General features: G+C 43.0%; 1 protein-coding gene across 1 annotated transcript in view; it reads left to right on the top strand.

Moving 5' to 3' along the window:
• LOC146350852 (uncharacterized) overlaps nucleotides 1–14,925 on the top strand; it is a 54,422-nt gene that overhangs the window by 29,539 nt on the left and 9,958 nt on the right. Inside the window, exons 5-10 of the mRNA XM_084845903.1 lie at nucleotides 2,568–2,691; nucleotides 8,801–8,861; nucleotides 8,952–8,998; nucleotides 12,603–12,678; nucleotides 13,129–13,230; nucleotides 13,692–14,546. Of these exons, the coding sequence (XP_084702029.1) occupies nucleotides 2,568–2,691; nucleotides 8,801–8,861; nucleotides 8,952–8,998; nucleotides 12,603–12,678; nucleotides 13,129–13,230; nucleotides 13,692–14,546 (1,265 nt within the window). The remainder of the gene's footprint in view (nucleotides 1–2,567; nucleotides 2,692–8,800; nucleotides 8,862–8,951; nucleotides 8,999–12,602; nucleotides 12,679–13,128; nucleotides 13,231–13,691; nucleotides 14,547–14,925) is intronic.

The following is a 14,925-nucleotide window of genomic DNA, read 5'->3' as shown; positions in this document are numbered from 1 at the left end:
CCCCCTTTCAGTTCAATTATTCATATCGTTATCCCCCCTAAATAAAATAAAATTAATGATAAATAGGGTCCATGCTGCAATTTCCTTCTGGTGGTGGTGCTGGGATTCTTACTATGAGATGAGGACACAAGATGGTTGGGTGTGTAGCTGATGTGGCTTTCCTTTTTTTTAACATAATAAAGGCAACCAAAGGCAAGGCACTGAAGCAGCTCAGCTGAGCTGAACTGCCTATATCATGCAGCAAAAACTGAAACTTCAAATGCCCCTGGATAAAGAAGGAAATGACATTATTTCCAATTTCTTTACAGGGACAATTGTCCAGAAAAAGAAATGGCTGCCCATACAGTATGCCCAGAGGAGCAGCCATTTCTTTTTCCATACAATTGTCCCTGTAAAGAAAATGCAAATTATGCAATTTCCCTTCCCTCCCTACCCAGAGGCATTTGAAATCAATTCATGCCACAGGGCAGGATGCTCAGTTCAGCTCTCCTGCAGCACCTTGTCTTTGGCTGTTTAATTATGTTTAAAGAAAAAGGGACAAGGTGTCTGGGATACCACTTGTTGGATACCACTTGTTTGCTCGATCATTGCCCATCCTGGCTAAGTAAGCCAACCAGGATGGTACTGGCCATATGGCTAAAGGAAATGTTTAATGCCTCCTTGCAGGAAGGGCATGTTCCCTTTTGCTTGAAGGAGGCAGCAGTAAGACCCTACAGATCTTGGAAGTTACAGGCCAGTCTCAAATAGTCCATTCTTGGTCAAGGTGATCAGAAAGGTGGTGGCCTTGCAACTCCAGATGCATTTGGATGATATTGTTTATCTGTACCCATTTCCATTTGGGCTTTGGACCTCTAAGTGGTTTTCAGTACCATGAAGCATAATATCCTTCTGGACCACCTGGCAGAGCTAAGCTTTGGAGGCACTCTATAGAATGATTCCAGTCCTTCCTGTCATATCATGTCCCAAAAGTGGTGTTGGGGGACTACTGTTCAATACCACGGCTGGTGGTCTGTGGTGTCCCACAGGATTTTGTCCCGTGTTCAATGTTATTTAACTGCTAGGAGAAGCCATTGGGAGGTTTGGAGTGAGATGTCATCAATATGCTGATGACACTTAGCTCTATTTCTCCTTGTTAAGGAAGCAGTTGCTATCCTTGAACATTGCTTAAATGTGATAATGGGCTGGATGAGGGTGAACAAGCTGAGATTACATCCAGAAAAAACAGATATGTTGTTCATCAGTAGCCTGGCTTGGGGACTGGGATTCAACCTGTTTTGGATGTGGTCACTTTCCCACTGAAATGTCAGGTTCGGAGTTTGGGAGTGCTCCTGGATTGTATGCTGTCCCTGGATCTTCAGGTGGCAGAAGTGGTGAGGAATGTGTTTGCACAACTACATCTAGTGCACCAACTGTGGCCGTTCCTGAGTGAGTTTGATCTGGCAACTGTTATCCGTGCCTTAGTTACATCACAGTTAGACTACTGCAATGTGCTGTACATGGACTGTGTCTGGAAGCTTCATCTTGTCCAAAATGTGGCAGCTAGGCTGCTAAACAGTGCACGGTATTGGAATCACTACACTCCGATACTGAAAGATCAGCGCTGGTTGCCAATTGTTTTACGGGCTCAGTTCAAGGTGTTGGTTTTAACATTTAAAGCCCTGAATGGCTTAGGCCTAGCTATCAGAGGGACCACATATCTCAATATGAACCTGCTTGATTCCTAAGATAAGCAGGAGAGGTCCTTTTGAAGACACTCTCACTTACAGAAGCCCATTTGTCAGCCACACTGGAAAGGGCTTTCTCCGGTGTTGCTCCCAAACTCCCTCTGGAGTTACTAGTCCCCACGCTCTCTGCATTCAGGGAGGGTGTCAAGACACATCTTTTTAATTTGGCTTTTTAAACTGTTATGGTTTTAAAGGTTGTTTTTAATGTTTTATTATGTTTGTATTTGTTTATCATTCATGTTTTCTGAATTTTTGTAAACCAGAAAGACAGTATAAAATGCAATAAATAAGATCAGCAGCCAGCATTAATTTTGTCCAGAACTGGACATATTGAAACTCTTCAAATACTGGGTGGTCCAGTAGAAAAGATGACACCAGGCCTCGCCAGCTGGTTCACTTTAATGGATTGTTGTGTGATTGGGAGACATCCAGTGTAGTGGCTCACAGTGATGGGTCACAAAAATATGATTTGCCTAGTTTGATACTGGGATCATGCTATTCATTTTTTAAAATTATCAAGATCAGAAAAAGAGACCATTTGAAGACTACAAACATTTCATTGTGACGTGCTAAAATTCACATGATGAATTTGTGAATTCATCTGCTTAAACTCTCCAAATGTTGAATACCGAACGAAGCACCGATTATTTTCCCAACTGACAGCAGTGTATCAGTCCAAAGAGCCCTTGGAAGAATTATTCACTTGACATACTTGTGTACTTCTCATTCCTGCAAAATGAGTTTTACTCTGAACCTGTATTTAAAATATTGTGTCTATCTTAGAGATATACAATAATTGAATGACTAATATTTCCTGCACTTTTTACACCTTCTTATTGCTAGGATTTGCCTAAAAGTATGGAGTATAAGAAACTTTTTACTGTTGGACTTGAAGTCCCAGATGATTCTACTATTCTACAATTCAAAAAATGGGTCAGGAAGTTCCTATGGGAAAATGCAGAAAATGGTAATTAACATCTTTAATTTTGTTCAAGTTGGGTAGAGCAATCTTAAGTGGGTCTGGGGTTAAGTGGCAGGTCGTCCACCACTTCCAAAGCCCTGCCATTGTGCACCGGCCAGGGCAGATGTGTGTGTGTATATGTGGAGGAGTCATCGTTTTCCTTCTCTGGCATTTCTAAAAAAAACTTTGATTTTTTCTTGCTGATGGTTTCAACAGGAGGGAAGATACCTACGCCATGTCCAAGCTGGCATGGGCAAAGAGCTTAACCTAGGGCCTCTCAGATAAATGAAGGGACCTTGGATCCAGGAGATCCAAGGCCGCTTCTGCCCCACTCCTAGAACACTCCTTTTCAAGGCCTACTACCGAAAGTAGAACTCCACCCACTGAGCTTACTGGGGGTTACTGGGATAGATGTGCCCTCCCTGCCATCAGAGCTCCCCTCTGCCGATGGATGGGGTTGTCCAGCCCATCCTAACTCCCTCCAGCCAGCGAGTTTGAGTCTTAGAATTGTGCTCAGAAATATTATTGACAGGTACATTTATGCTTTCAGATTTGCTGCTGGTATCTTTGAATGTGGATTCAGAGTTCTCAAACGTTACTAATCAGGAATTGTATATTGTTTTCTTTTTTTCTTACTAATAGCAATTTTAAGAATCTAATGATATTTGAATTCTGAAGTGCTTTCATTAGAGTGAGATTGGAGAGATGTGGGAGGATTGGAACAGGCGTTTTTCTTTAGAATGAAAAGGAAAAGAAAAGAAACCTATAACTGTGTGCATACAGGCTCTTTTGTTTGTGCAAAGTGAATTGTGGTTACTGGATTAGATCCTCAGAACTACAAGCAGAGTTCTGCTTGTGCAATGAGGTTTTCCCATTTCTTTCCCACTGCAGCCCCAGTCACCTCCCAAAAAGCCAGTCCTGAGGGTCAGGGGTCAATCAAGGATGGGATTTGATGTGGTGTTGAGTTCTGCAGCTGCAGAGAACAATCAGCAGAAATCAGAGACAGCCCCATGTGCAAAGTGAAGCGGATCCAAACCATTAGTTGCTGTCTAAAGATTTACTGCAGACATGCCCAAGGGATTAGGCATACCCAGTTGGATTTTTACTTTTTACTTTGAATGGAAGATCCTTATTCCATTTCATAAACTGCGTTTCAAAGTCCTGCCAGTAGATGAAAGTAGACAGAGACCAGGTTTGGACGACACACTGTTATTTAACCCACAATGAGCAGTGATGCCTGCAGGCACCACATTGCATGTGCAACCCCCACTTTGGGGTTGTGTCATGTGAAACCACCAAGAATGCGTTATGTGGCAGTTAAACAACCCTCACATAACCATAAATGGACTAAAGGTTAAACAGACTTGTTTAAACCTCGCATAACCCATGCTCGCCGAGTTCACGTGACATGACAACCCCTGAGCACGTGTTGCATATTCAAAATGGCAGCCGCACATGCCGCACACCTGTCGCACACCTGTCGCAGCTTCACCATGGGTTAAAAAACCCACAGTGGGCTGTCATGTCATGTAAATAGCCCCAATAAGTTAAATTTGTGCATTTAATATGTCTGACTTTTCTTATTTAAAGAGCAGTTGAGAGGGAGATATCAGTATTGGGACCACAGCATGCAGGGAGGAGGGTTTGATCGTTCCCCCACCAAGCTACAATCCTGAAAATCCTCCCCCTTAGTTATTTGCCCTGGGAGTATGCTGTCATTGTTGCCAATGGCAGTTTTCCTCCTAGGGCGAATAGTAGCACAAAAGACACAATTTTCATTGGGACTGTGACATGGGAGAAAGGGTTAATAACCCCTCCTCGCATCCTGTGGTTCCCATCCTGATTGGGGGACCTCCATGCAGTTGCTATTTAAATAAGAAAAATCAGACATGTTCATTACATTGCTGCTTATTTGTTCAGTCACTTCCGACTCTTCGTGACTTCATGGACGAGCCCATGCCAGAGCTTCCTGTCGGCCGTTGCCACCCCCAGCTCCCGCAAGGTTGAGTCCATCGCCTCGAGAATATCATCCATCCATTTGCCCTTGGTCGGCCCCTCTTCCTTTTGCCTTCCACTTTCCCTAGTATCAGCATCTTCTCCAGGGTATCCTGTCTTCTCATTATGTGGCCAAAGTACTTCAGTTTTGCCTTTAATATCATTCCCTCAAGTGAGCAGTCTGGCTTTCTTTCCTGGAGTATGGACTGGTTTGATCTTCTTGCACTCCAAGGCACTCTCAGAATTTTCCTCCAACAACACAGTTCAAAAGCATCTATCTTCCTTATGGTCCAGCTCTCGCAGCCATAGGTTACTGCGGGGAACAGCATTGCTTGAACTATGCGGACCTTTGTTGTCAGTGTGATGTCTCTGCTCTTAACTATTTTATCAAGATTTGTCATTGTTCTCCTCCCAAGAAGTAAACGTCTTCTGATTTCCTGGCTGTGGTCAGCGTCTGCAGTAATCTTTGCGCCTAGAAAGACAAAGTCTGTAACTGCCTCAGCGTTTTCTCCCTCTATTTGCCAGTTCTCAATCAAGCTGTTTGCCATAATCTTGGTTTTTTTGAGGTTTAACTGCAACCCAGCTTTTGCACTTTCTTCTTTCACCTTCGTCAGAAGGTTCTTCAGCTCCTCCTCGCTTTCAGCCGTCAAAGTGGTATCATCTGCATATCTGAGATTGTTAATGTTTCTTCCAGCGATTTTAACTCTAGCCTTGGCTTCATCAAGCCCAGCACGTTGCATAATGTGTTCTGCGTACAGTTTGAATAGGTAGGGTGAGAGTGTACAACCCTGCCGTACTCCTTTCCCAATCTTAAACCAGTCCGTTGTTCCGTGGTCTGTTCTTACCGTTGCTACTTGGTCGTTATACAGATTCCTCAGGAGGCAGACAAGATGATTTGGTATCCCCATACCACCAAAAACTTGCCACAATTTGTTATAATCCACACAGTCAAAGGCTTTAGAATAGTCAATAAAACATAAATAGATGTTTTTCTGAAACTCCCTGGCTTTTTCCATTATCCAGCAGATATTGGCAATTTGTTCTCTAGTTCCTCTGCCTTTTCTAAACCCAGCTTGTACATCTGGCAATTCTCGTTCCATGAATTTCTGGAGTCTACCTTGCAAGATCTTGAGCATTACCTTACCGGCATGTGAAATAAGTGCCACTGTTCGATAGTTTGAACATTCTTTAGTGTATCTCTTTTTTGGTATGGGGATATAAGTTGATGTTTTCCAATCTGTTGGCCATTCTTGTGTTTTCCAAATTTGCTGGCATGTGGCATGCATCACCTTGACAGCATCATCTTGCAAGATTTTAAACAGTTCAGCTGGGATACCATCATCTCCTGCTGCCTTATTATTAGCAATGCTTCTTAAGGCCCATTCAACCTCACTCTTCAGGATGTCTGTGTCAGGAGCACCCTAGATGCCTCTTGCAGTCCCCTCCAATAGCCAACTCAGGACACAGACGACGAGGATTCTTTCCAAGGCTTTATTCCTTTATGACTCTTTCAGATACTGATCACTAGTGACTAAGCAAGAAACAGCACTGGGGAAAGATAGCAGAGTAGCCTAAGCTCCAGGTAAGGCAGTTGGTCCCCGTTTAAAGGGGAACCACGGGAAGACTCTGAACTTATGGGCTATAGAGAGATCCTCCCTCTTTTTCTTGGGTCCTCGGGACGCGACCGTTGTTTGAGCGCCAAACGAGCGGAACGCCTCCTTTCGGCGCCCTCCATCTGTCGTCGCTCCCTGCGTCTGCGCCGAGCATCCAGCAAGCCCCCCTCCAGCGCTCTCTCACTGCGAGCAAGCTCCTCTCCCACAAATTGCTGTTCTTCCTCAGAATCAGAACTGCTCTGGGGCTCTGTGGGCTCAGTTTCCACCCTGACAGTCTGGCTCTAACTCACTGACCACACTGTCAAATCTATCCCCGATATTATTATCCTTCCTGTACAGATCTTCCGTATATTCTTGCCACCTTTTCTTGATCTTTTCTGCTTCTGTTAGATCCTTGCCATCTTTGTTTTTGATCATACCCATTTTTGCCTGGAATTTACCTTCAATGTTTCTAATTTTCTGGAAGAGGTCTCTTGTCCTTCCTATTCTATTATCTTCTTCCACTTCCACGCATTGCTTGTTTAAAAATAATTCCTTATCTCTTCTGGCTAACCTCTGGAATTTTGCACTTAATTTGGCATATCTCTCCCTATCACTGTTGGCTTTTGCTTTCCTTCTTTCTTGGGCTGCTTTCAGTGTCTCAGCAGACAGCCATCTTGCCTTCTTGGTTTTCTTTTTCTTTGGGACGTTTTTTGTTGCCGCCTCCTGAACAATGTTGCGAACTTCTGTCCATAGTTCTTCCGGGACCCTGTCTACTAAATCTAGTCCCTTAAATCATTCTTCAATATTCTTCGTATTCTTCTGCATATTCATTAAGAATATTAGTGAGCTCATATCTAACTGATCTGTGGGTCTTCCCTATTCTCTTTAGTCTGATTCTAAATTGTGCAATAAGAAGTTCGTGATCTGAACTACAGTCAGCTCCAGGGCTTGTTTTTACCGACTGTTTAGATGTCTGCCACCTTTGGCTACAAAGGATGTAGTCAATCTGATTTCAGTGTCAACCATCTGGTGATGTCCATGTATAAAGTCATCTTTTAGGTTGTTGGAAGAGAGTGTTTGTTAGGCACAGTGAGTTGTCTTGACAAAATTATATCAGCCTATGTCCCACTTCATTTTCTCCTCCCAGACCATGCTTGCCTGTAATTCCATCTGTCGTTTGACTACCCACCTTAGCATTCCAGTCTCCTGTAATGAAAATAACATCTCTTTTTGGCGTATTATCCAGTAGGTGCTGCAGATCCTCATAGAACTGATCTACTTCTGCTTCTTCAGCATCTGTGGTTGGGGCATATATTTGGATCACTGTGATGTTAAATGGCTTACCCTGAATTTGAATTGAGATCATTTTATCGTTTTTTGGATTTTATCCAAGCACTGCTTTAGCCACTTTATTATTAATTATGAAGGCTTCTCCATTTCTTCTGTGGTCCTCTTGTCCACAGTAGTAGATCTGGTGGTCATCTGATGTGAAGTGGACCATTCCAGTCCATTTCAGTTTACTGACACCCAAAATGTCTATATTTAATCTTGACATCTCCCCAATAACCACATCCAATTTGCCCTGGCTCATAGAGCTTACATTCCAGGTTCCTATGGTGTGTTGATCTTTAGAACATCGGATTCGTCATTCACCACCAGCGCTGTCGGCCGCTAGCCATCCTTTTGGCTTTGAGCTACCTGCATCATCACATGTGGGGCTAGTTGAACTTCTCCTCTGTTCCTCCCCAATAGCATTTTGACCATCTTCCGACCTGGGAGTCCCATCTTCCGATGGTATACCAACATATCTCTGGTTCATTACATACACACATTTTATGCATCGTATTGTTTGGGCCAGTTTTAAACAGGTTTTCCACGAAGCATAGGGAGGCTGCTGTTCAAGAAAGCCAAAGCCAAAGCTCCTGTGGGCATGCAGAACTATTGACGTGTTTCTTTGGATCCCACTCATTGAAATTTTGCATCTGCATAGTTGTCCTAGAGAAGTCAATCCACATGCAGAAACAGGTGCAGAAACACATGCAGAAACAGGTTGCTGCATAGCATGAATCAGCTGGGGGTGGGGGGAGCTGCATAGTCAGGCCTACAGTTGCAAGCATAATGTATACTATACTGCATGCAGATCAACTAAGTTGTCCTTTCTGTGGTCTACTCTGACAGCACCAGTCACCATTTAAGTAGAACAAGAGGAAGAAGCTGGCTGAAGACTTCATCCAGTCAGCCTTCTACGTCTCCCACCATCAAACAGGTGGTCGGTCCTGCCAGTTTTGGCAGTGCTTAATCACATCTTAATGGGGCTTTGACAGTGTAGCAAAGGGCATACAGCTTTCTGCTGAATTCAGGGATTTCTCAATGGGACGAATGTGTCCAGAATCAAGATTCCAGAGATGTATAATTGTACCAATTCTGTGAAGAGCAACAATGCTTTTAAAACTCGCTTGTTTTTAAAAAGCACTAACACTATATTTGTATTGACATTATTTAATTCCTTTTTGCTTTTTAAATAGACAAACTCATTGGAGTACACTGTACTAATGGAATTAATAGAACAGGTTACCTTATATGTAGGTAGGTATCACATCAGAGGTTAAATAATTTTTTTCACTACAGTTATATGTTTTGATTGAGTGATTCACATATGTGTATATATTCCTTTAGATACCTTATTGACGTTGAAGGCTGGGATCCTGAAACAGCAATCCAAGGTATCTGTGTGCCACTTGAACAGAATCCAAGGTTCTGCATACATTACATAGTTGTATCAGTTGCCATAGCTGGGATCCAAAAGGCCACCTCCAAAAATACCACACATGCAAGTGACTTGTCTGGCCTTGCTTCCCACTGCAGTCTCATGCCACTCAAAAAGTTGCTTGTGGCGGTCAAGGGAACAGCAGGATTCTATGCCAGAAGTGGAAATGGCTAACCTTTCCATATATGCACAGAAACACTTTCCATTTGTGTATGGTGTGGGATGGAAGGGGGCGGGGAATGGAGCCTGGACTATGTAATTTGGTTCTTGATACTGTTCAGACACTGTCTGCATCATTTGTGTGTGTTGATTTTGTGTAGTCCATTTGCATGAATACCTAGGATTTGATATCAGATACAACCGCTTCCATGATCTCAGTCTTCAATATGTATCGACTGAGGTATCAGAGATCATAGTGCTATGGATGAGATCTGGGAGGAACTGGTTTATATCAGATTGCTTATGCAAATGGATAAGTCTCATAAGTGAAAAAAAAAATTAATATATACCCCATTTCTCTGAGAGACAATGGCCCAGTTCAACAAGCCATGGTTTGTTATTATTAGAGCATGCTTGTATGAACCTTGGGCTCGCATGACTTCCCCACCTTTCATATATGTGCATGTGAGGAGGAGATCAAAAGCTTCTGCTTCCACTTTTGAACTAACCACAGTTCCCTGTTATATCTGAATACACGGAATGGTGGTTTGTTCTAGCTGTGGCTAGTTAAAAACAAACAAGAACATCAATTGTTTGGTCATAGATTGTTTTAACTAATCAGTTAGAACAAACCATAATTCCCAAGTACAGATGTAACCATGAACTATGGTTAATTCAAAAGTATGAGCTTTCAATCTCCTTTTATATAGGGAGGAGGAGGAGAGGGCTATTGCCTTCATGGCCTGCTTTTGGGCTTCCCATAGGCATCTGGTTGGCCACTGTGGGAAACAGAATGGTGGTCTAGATAGGCTTTTGATCTCATCCAGCAGGGCTGCTCTTATGTTTTTATGGGAGCATGTGAGCTTAAGGCTCCTGCTGGCTCATACCCATAATGACACACGATGACTTGTTACATGAGTTTCAGTTACTGAGGCCTGAGGATGTGGACAAGGTGCTTGGCCAAGTCCGATCGACCACTTGTGTGCTTGACCCTTGCCCTTCATGGCTTATTAAATCAAACAAGGAGGGGATGGCTGGCTGGGTCCAGGAGGCTGTAAATTCCTCCTTGAGAGAGGGAGTGGTGTCTGCCGCTTTAAAAGAGGCGGTAATTAGACCACTCCTGAAAAAGCCTAACCTGGACCCAGAGGATGTTAACAATTATAGGCCAGTGGCCAACATCCCCTTCCTGGGCAAGGTGCTTGAGCAGGTGGTTGTAGGACCGCTCCAGGCACTGTTGAATGAAACGGATTATCTATATCCATTTCAATTGGGCTTCAGGCCTGGTTTTGGAATGGAAACTGCCTTGGTCGCCCTGTGGGATGACCTCTGCCGGGAGAGGGACAGGGGGAGTGCGACCCTGTTGATTCTCCTGGACCTCTCAGCGGCTTTCGATACCATCGACCATGGTATCCTTCTGGATAGGTTGTCTGGGTTGGGAGTTGGAGGCACTGCACTACAGTGGTTCTGCTCCTACTTGGATGGCCGATTCCAGAAGGTGGTGCTGGGGGATTATTGCTCTGTGCCATGGCAATTGTGCCATGGGGTTCCACAGGGCTCTATTTTATCCCCTATGCTGTTTAACATCTACATGAAACGGCTGGGGGAGGTTACCCGGAGGTGTGGGCTGAGGTGCCATCAATATGTGGATGACACCCAGTGCTACCTCTCTTTCTTATCGAAACCAGGTGAGGCAGTGGCTGTTCTGAATCAGTGCCTGGGCACAGTAATGGACTGGATGAGGGCCAATAAACTGAAACTCAATCCCGACAAGATGGAGGTACTGTTAGTGGGTGGTTCATCTGCCCAGCTAGGTGATATTCAACCTGTTCTGGAGGGGGTTGCACTCCCCCCAAAGGATCACGTTCGTAGTTTGGGTATGCTCTTGGATCCAGAACTGTCACTTGAGGCACAGGTGAACTCAGTGGCATGGAGCACTTTTTATCAGCTTAGGCTGGTATACCAACTACGCCCTTATCTGGACAGAGATAGCCTAGCTACAGTTATCCATGCTCTGATAACTTCTCATCTGGATTACTGCAATGCGTTATACGTGGGGCTGCCTTTGAAAACGGTCCGGAAACTTCAGCTGGACCAAAATAGGGCAGCAAGATTGTTAACAGGGACTGGCCTGCGAGCTCATATTACGCCAGCACTTTTCCAGCTGCACTGGCTGCCAGTCCATTTCCAGGCCCGATTCAAAGTGCTGGTGTTAACATTCAAAGCCCTTAACGGCTTGGGGCCAGGTTACCTGAAGGATCGCCTCCTCCCATATGTGCCTGCCCAGACCATAAGATCATCGTCAGCGGCCCTTCTCCGTGAGCCTCTGCCAAAGGAAGTGAGGCGGGTGGCTACTAGGAGGAGGGCTTTTTCTGCTGTGGCACCCTGGCTCTGGAATGAGCTCCCTAGTGAGGTTCGCCTGGCACCTACATTGTATTCCTTTCAGCGCCAGGTGAAGACCTTTTTATTTTCCCAGGCATTTTAGCATTTTAGCTTTCTAAATTTTTAGCTTTGCTGTTTTAAATCTGTATTTTAAACTCCTTCACTGCTGCTAGGTTTTATTGTGGTTGTATTGTTATATTGTGGTTTTAATGTTCTATATATTTTAAATTGTTTTATTGTGTGCTGTTTGGTTTTAATTTTTGTGAACCACCCAGAGAGCTTCGCCTATTGGGTGGTATAGAAATGAAATGAATGAATGAATGAAATAACATTGAACTGAACACTAACAGAACATTAGGGGTCAGGGGGTGGGGGTGTCTTTTTTTCTTCTATGAGATTTAGGCTACAATCCTATACCTAATTATGAATAAGCCCCATTGAATGCAGTGGGACTTATTTCTGAGTATACATGTATAGGATTGTGCAGTTACTATATTTTCTTTGTAGTCGCAGCTGTAAATAACATCCAGTAGGCCACTGCAGATGTAACTCTGGCTCCCTGATAACCATGCTGAAGTAATAAAGGACTAGCCTTGGGAGCACCTCTTTCTCTTACTTTAGCAAATTCCTCCTCTTAACTGAAGTTTCATATCATAGTTAAATAAGAACCCTGGTTAACTTTAACTGCAATTAATATTGGTGTTGATGAACTACTTCATTGTGGTTAGGCAGGGAGGGAAGTATTTACCTTGCTGAGAGAAGGGGCAGTGGGAAGGCTACCTCTTGAATTATTAACCACAGTTAACAAGAAGCCAGTGTTATGTCAGCACTGTCCTGCTGTAGTTACTGTTGCCCAATGATATGCTTCCAGCATCAGTATGATATCAAAAGGAATGCAATATTAGAAAAACATTAAAAGCCAAGTTTTAGTATGCTGTGCTGTATTTGAACCCCCACCAATAGCTCCTTGCATTTTTCATAAAATGACAGTCCTTATGGCTAACATTCTCATATCTGTTTAGCTTTTGGGGAGGCTCGTGGTCACCATATGGATGGTAATATATATTTGACAGATCTCAAAACTCAACCAATGAGAAGGTAAGTTAAGACCTATTTTTGTTCAATGTCAAGTACATTGCATTTCTGTTGTTACAGATTTTATCGGAGTTCAGTGCTTTTTTTTCATACTTTGGATCTGATAGGTATAACAAATATTACACTTGTTCTGTTCACTTTTTGAATGTATCCCAAGTATACATTCTGATAAACTGATAAGTTCTCAAGTGCTGAAATAGATTTTGGGTATCCAACATCTTGACTGAGCACACCTATCACTCTTATTCACAAAAAACACAACGGTAATTGCAGGGACCGGCTACCTAGAAGTACTGTAACACACATCCATGCATAGGGTGCAGAACTAATCCATATATACAGTTAGGAACCTTCCCCTTTCTTCATTGGAATTAGTACTGTCACATTGGTTTGTCTTTTACCAACAGTAATTTTAGCAAATAAAATTTCTAATATTCTCTTGGAATTTTCTAGCAATCTGGGAATGAATTTGTGGGATGCTGATGGAGATACTGTGCCACCACCAAATGATATGGATGGGCATATTGATAGATTTTCAAATGAAGAGTTTCCTAGGTAACTTGCATAAATTTATTTGTCTTTAATTGAAACTGGTAGGAAGAAAATATTTGTTAGAATAGTTAGATTTGTATAGCTCAATTTTCAGGGCTAAATCCCCAACCCTCCAGAGCAAATTTGGAGTGCATGCGTGCTACTGAGGGGAGGGAAATTCAATCTGCCTGTGGTATCTGTTCGGCTGATGGAAGGACCTCATTAGATATAATACAACCCTAAGTGCTCGCACTTAAGCAACTTAATAAGAATTATGTTTTCAAACTCTTGACTTTCACTAAAAGCCATATTTATTCTACCCAAGGATTTCTTCTATATTTAGTGGGCTTAAGTGGATGTTTATTAAGATGTTTATCATCTATAAAATAGTCAAAAATTGACTTTTGTTTCTTTATACTTTGTTTTTGTTGGATGGTTTTGGCACTTGCTTTTCTTAAAAGAGAACCTTTTAAATTTCTAAACAGGCATGGGAAAAGATTAAGAGTTTATGATGATGACCACAGTGACTTACCAGAACAGATCCGATTGAGAGAGTTTGATTTTATTAATAAAGGTCCAGGACAACGGCGCAAACCATATCATGATCATGAATTTCAAGACGATTTGCAGCCACTAGTACAAATGAGGCAAAGACGTTTTCCTGACCATCAGTTTTATGATGGCTACCAAGAAGAAATGCAGCTGAAGGATTTAGATTTTGCCACCAGGGGATCAGGACAGAGGCTGAGACCTTTCCATGATCGCCAGCTTTGTGATGACTTTCCAGAAAGTGCACCACCAGAAGACATTGTTAATATGGGCCGTGGACAGAGGCAGAAACATTTTCGTGATACCCATCCTCACAATGATATGTTAATAGATTCTCAGCTCAACTGGGACCGTGGACAAAGGCAAAGACCATTTTATGACCCGCAGTCTAATGATGAATTTCAACCACACATGCAGTTAAAAGATCTAGCTTTCCTCAATAAGAGACCTGTGCAACGAATGAGACCATTTCAAGACTGTCCCCCTCATGATGATATGCAACCACCCGTGGGAGACTTCGAGTTTGTTAGTAGGGGCCACGGACAAAGAATGATACCTTTGCTTGATCACCAGCATCACAATGATTCACAAAGAGAGATGTCACTAGAAGATTTTGATGACAGAGATTCTGAATCAAGATGTAGACCTTTTTATGACCATCAGTCTTACAGTGATTTCAGTGAGCAGCCAGAATTGAATGATTTTCTAAACAGGGGATCTGAACAAAGGATGAGACCTTTTAATGACCATTCAATCCATGATAACATGCGATATGAAGGGTATTTAGAAAGGTGAGATGAATTATCTTACTAGCATTGACCATATGTCTACCAGTTTCCTTTCTTCTTTCAATATTAGTTTCCTGTCCTTGACTGGGTTCGCAAGACACAGCAGCCCATCATGAGTTGACATTTGACAACAAGCCACGATGGGTTGTCATGTTGGGGAAAGGGGGTCAAAATTGCCCCCTTAGCAAGGTGATCTCCAGTAACTGTAACTGCTGCGAATTGGAGATACAAAAAGGGGGTGGACCCTAGATCTCTCTTAAAAGGACTTGCTGGAGACTCAGGCAAGTGTAGAATGGAAGCAGGGAACACCCAAGTGTCTGCTCAACACTTAAAACTCTGGGGATCACCTTCCTGACAGCTGAAACAGGCAAGGCAGGGTGTG

The sequence above is a fragment of the Heloderma suspectum genome, chromosome 3 (genome assembly GCF_057233095.1).
Source record: "Heloderma suspectum isolate Gila_16-S chromosome 3, 16-S_ref, whole genome shotgun sequence".
NCBI lineage: Eukaryota > Metazoa > Chordata > Lepidosauria > Squamata > Helodermatidae > Heloderma > Heloderma suspectum.
Note: the sequence above shows the minus strand (reverse complement) of the source record. Positions and strands in the feature narration are given on the sequence as shown.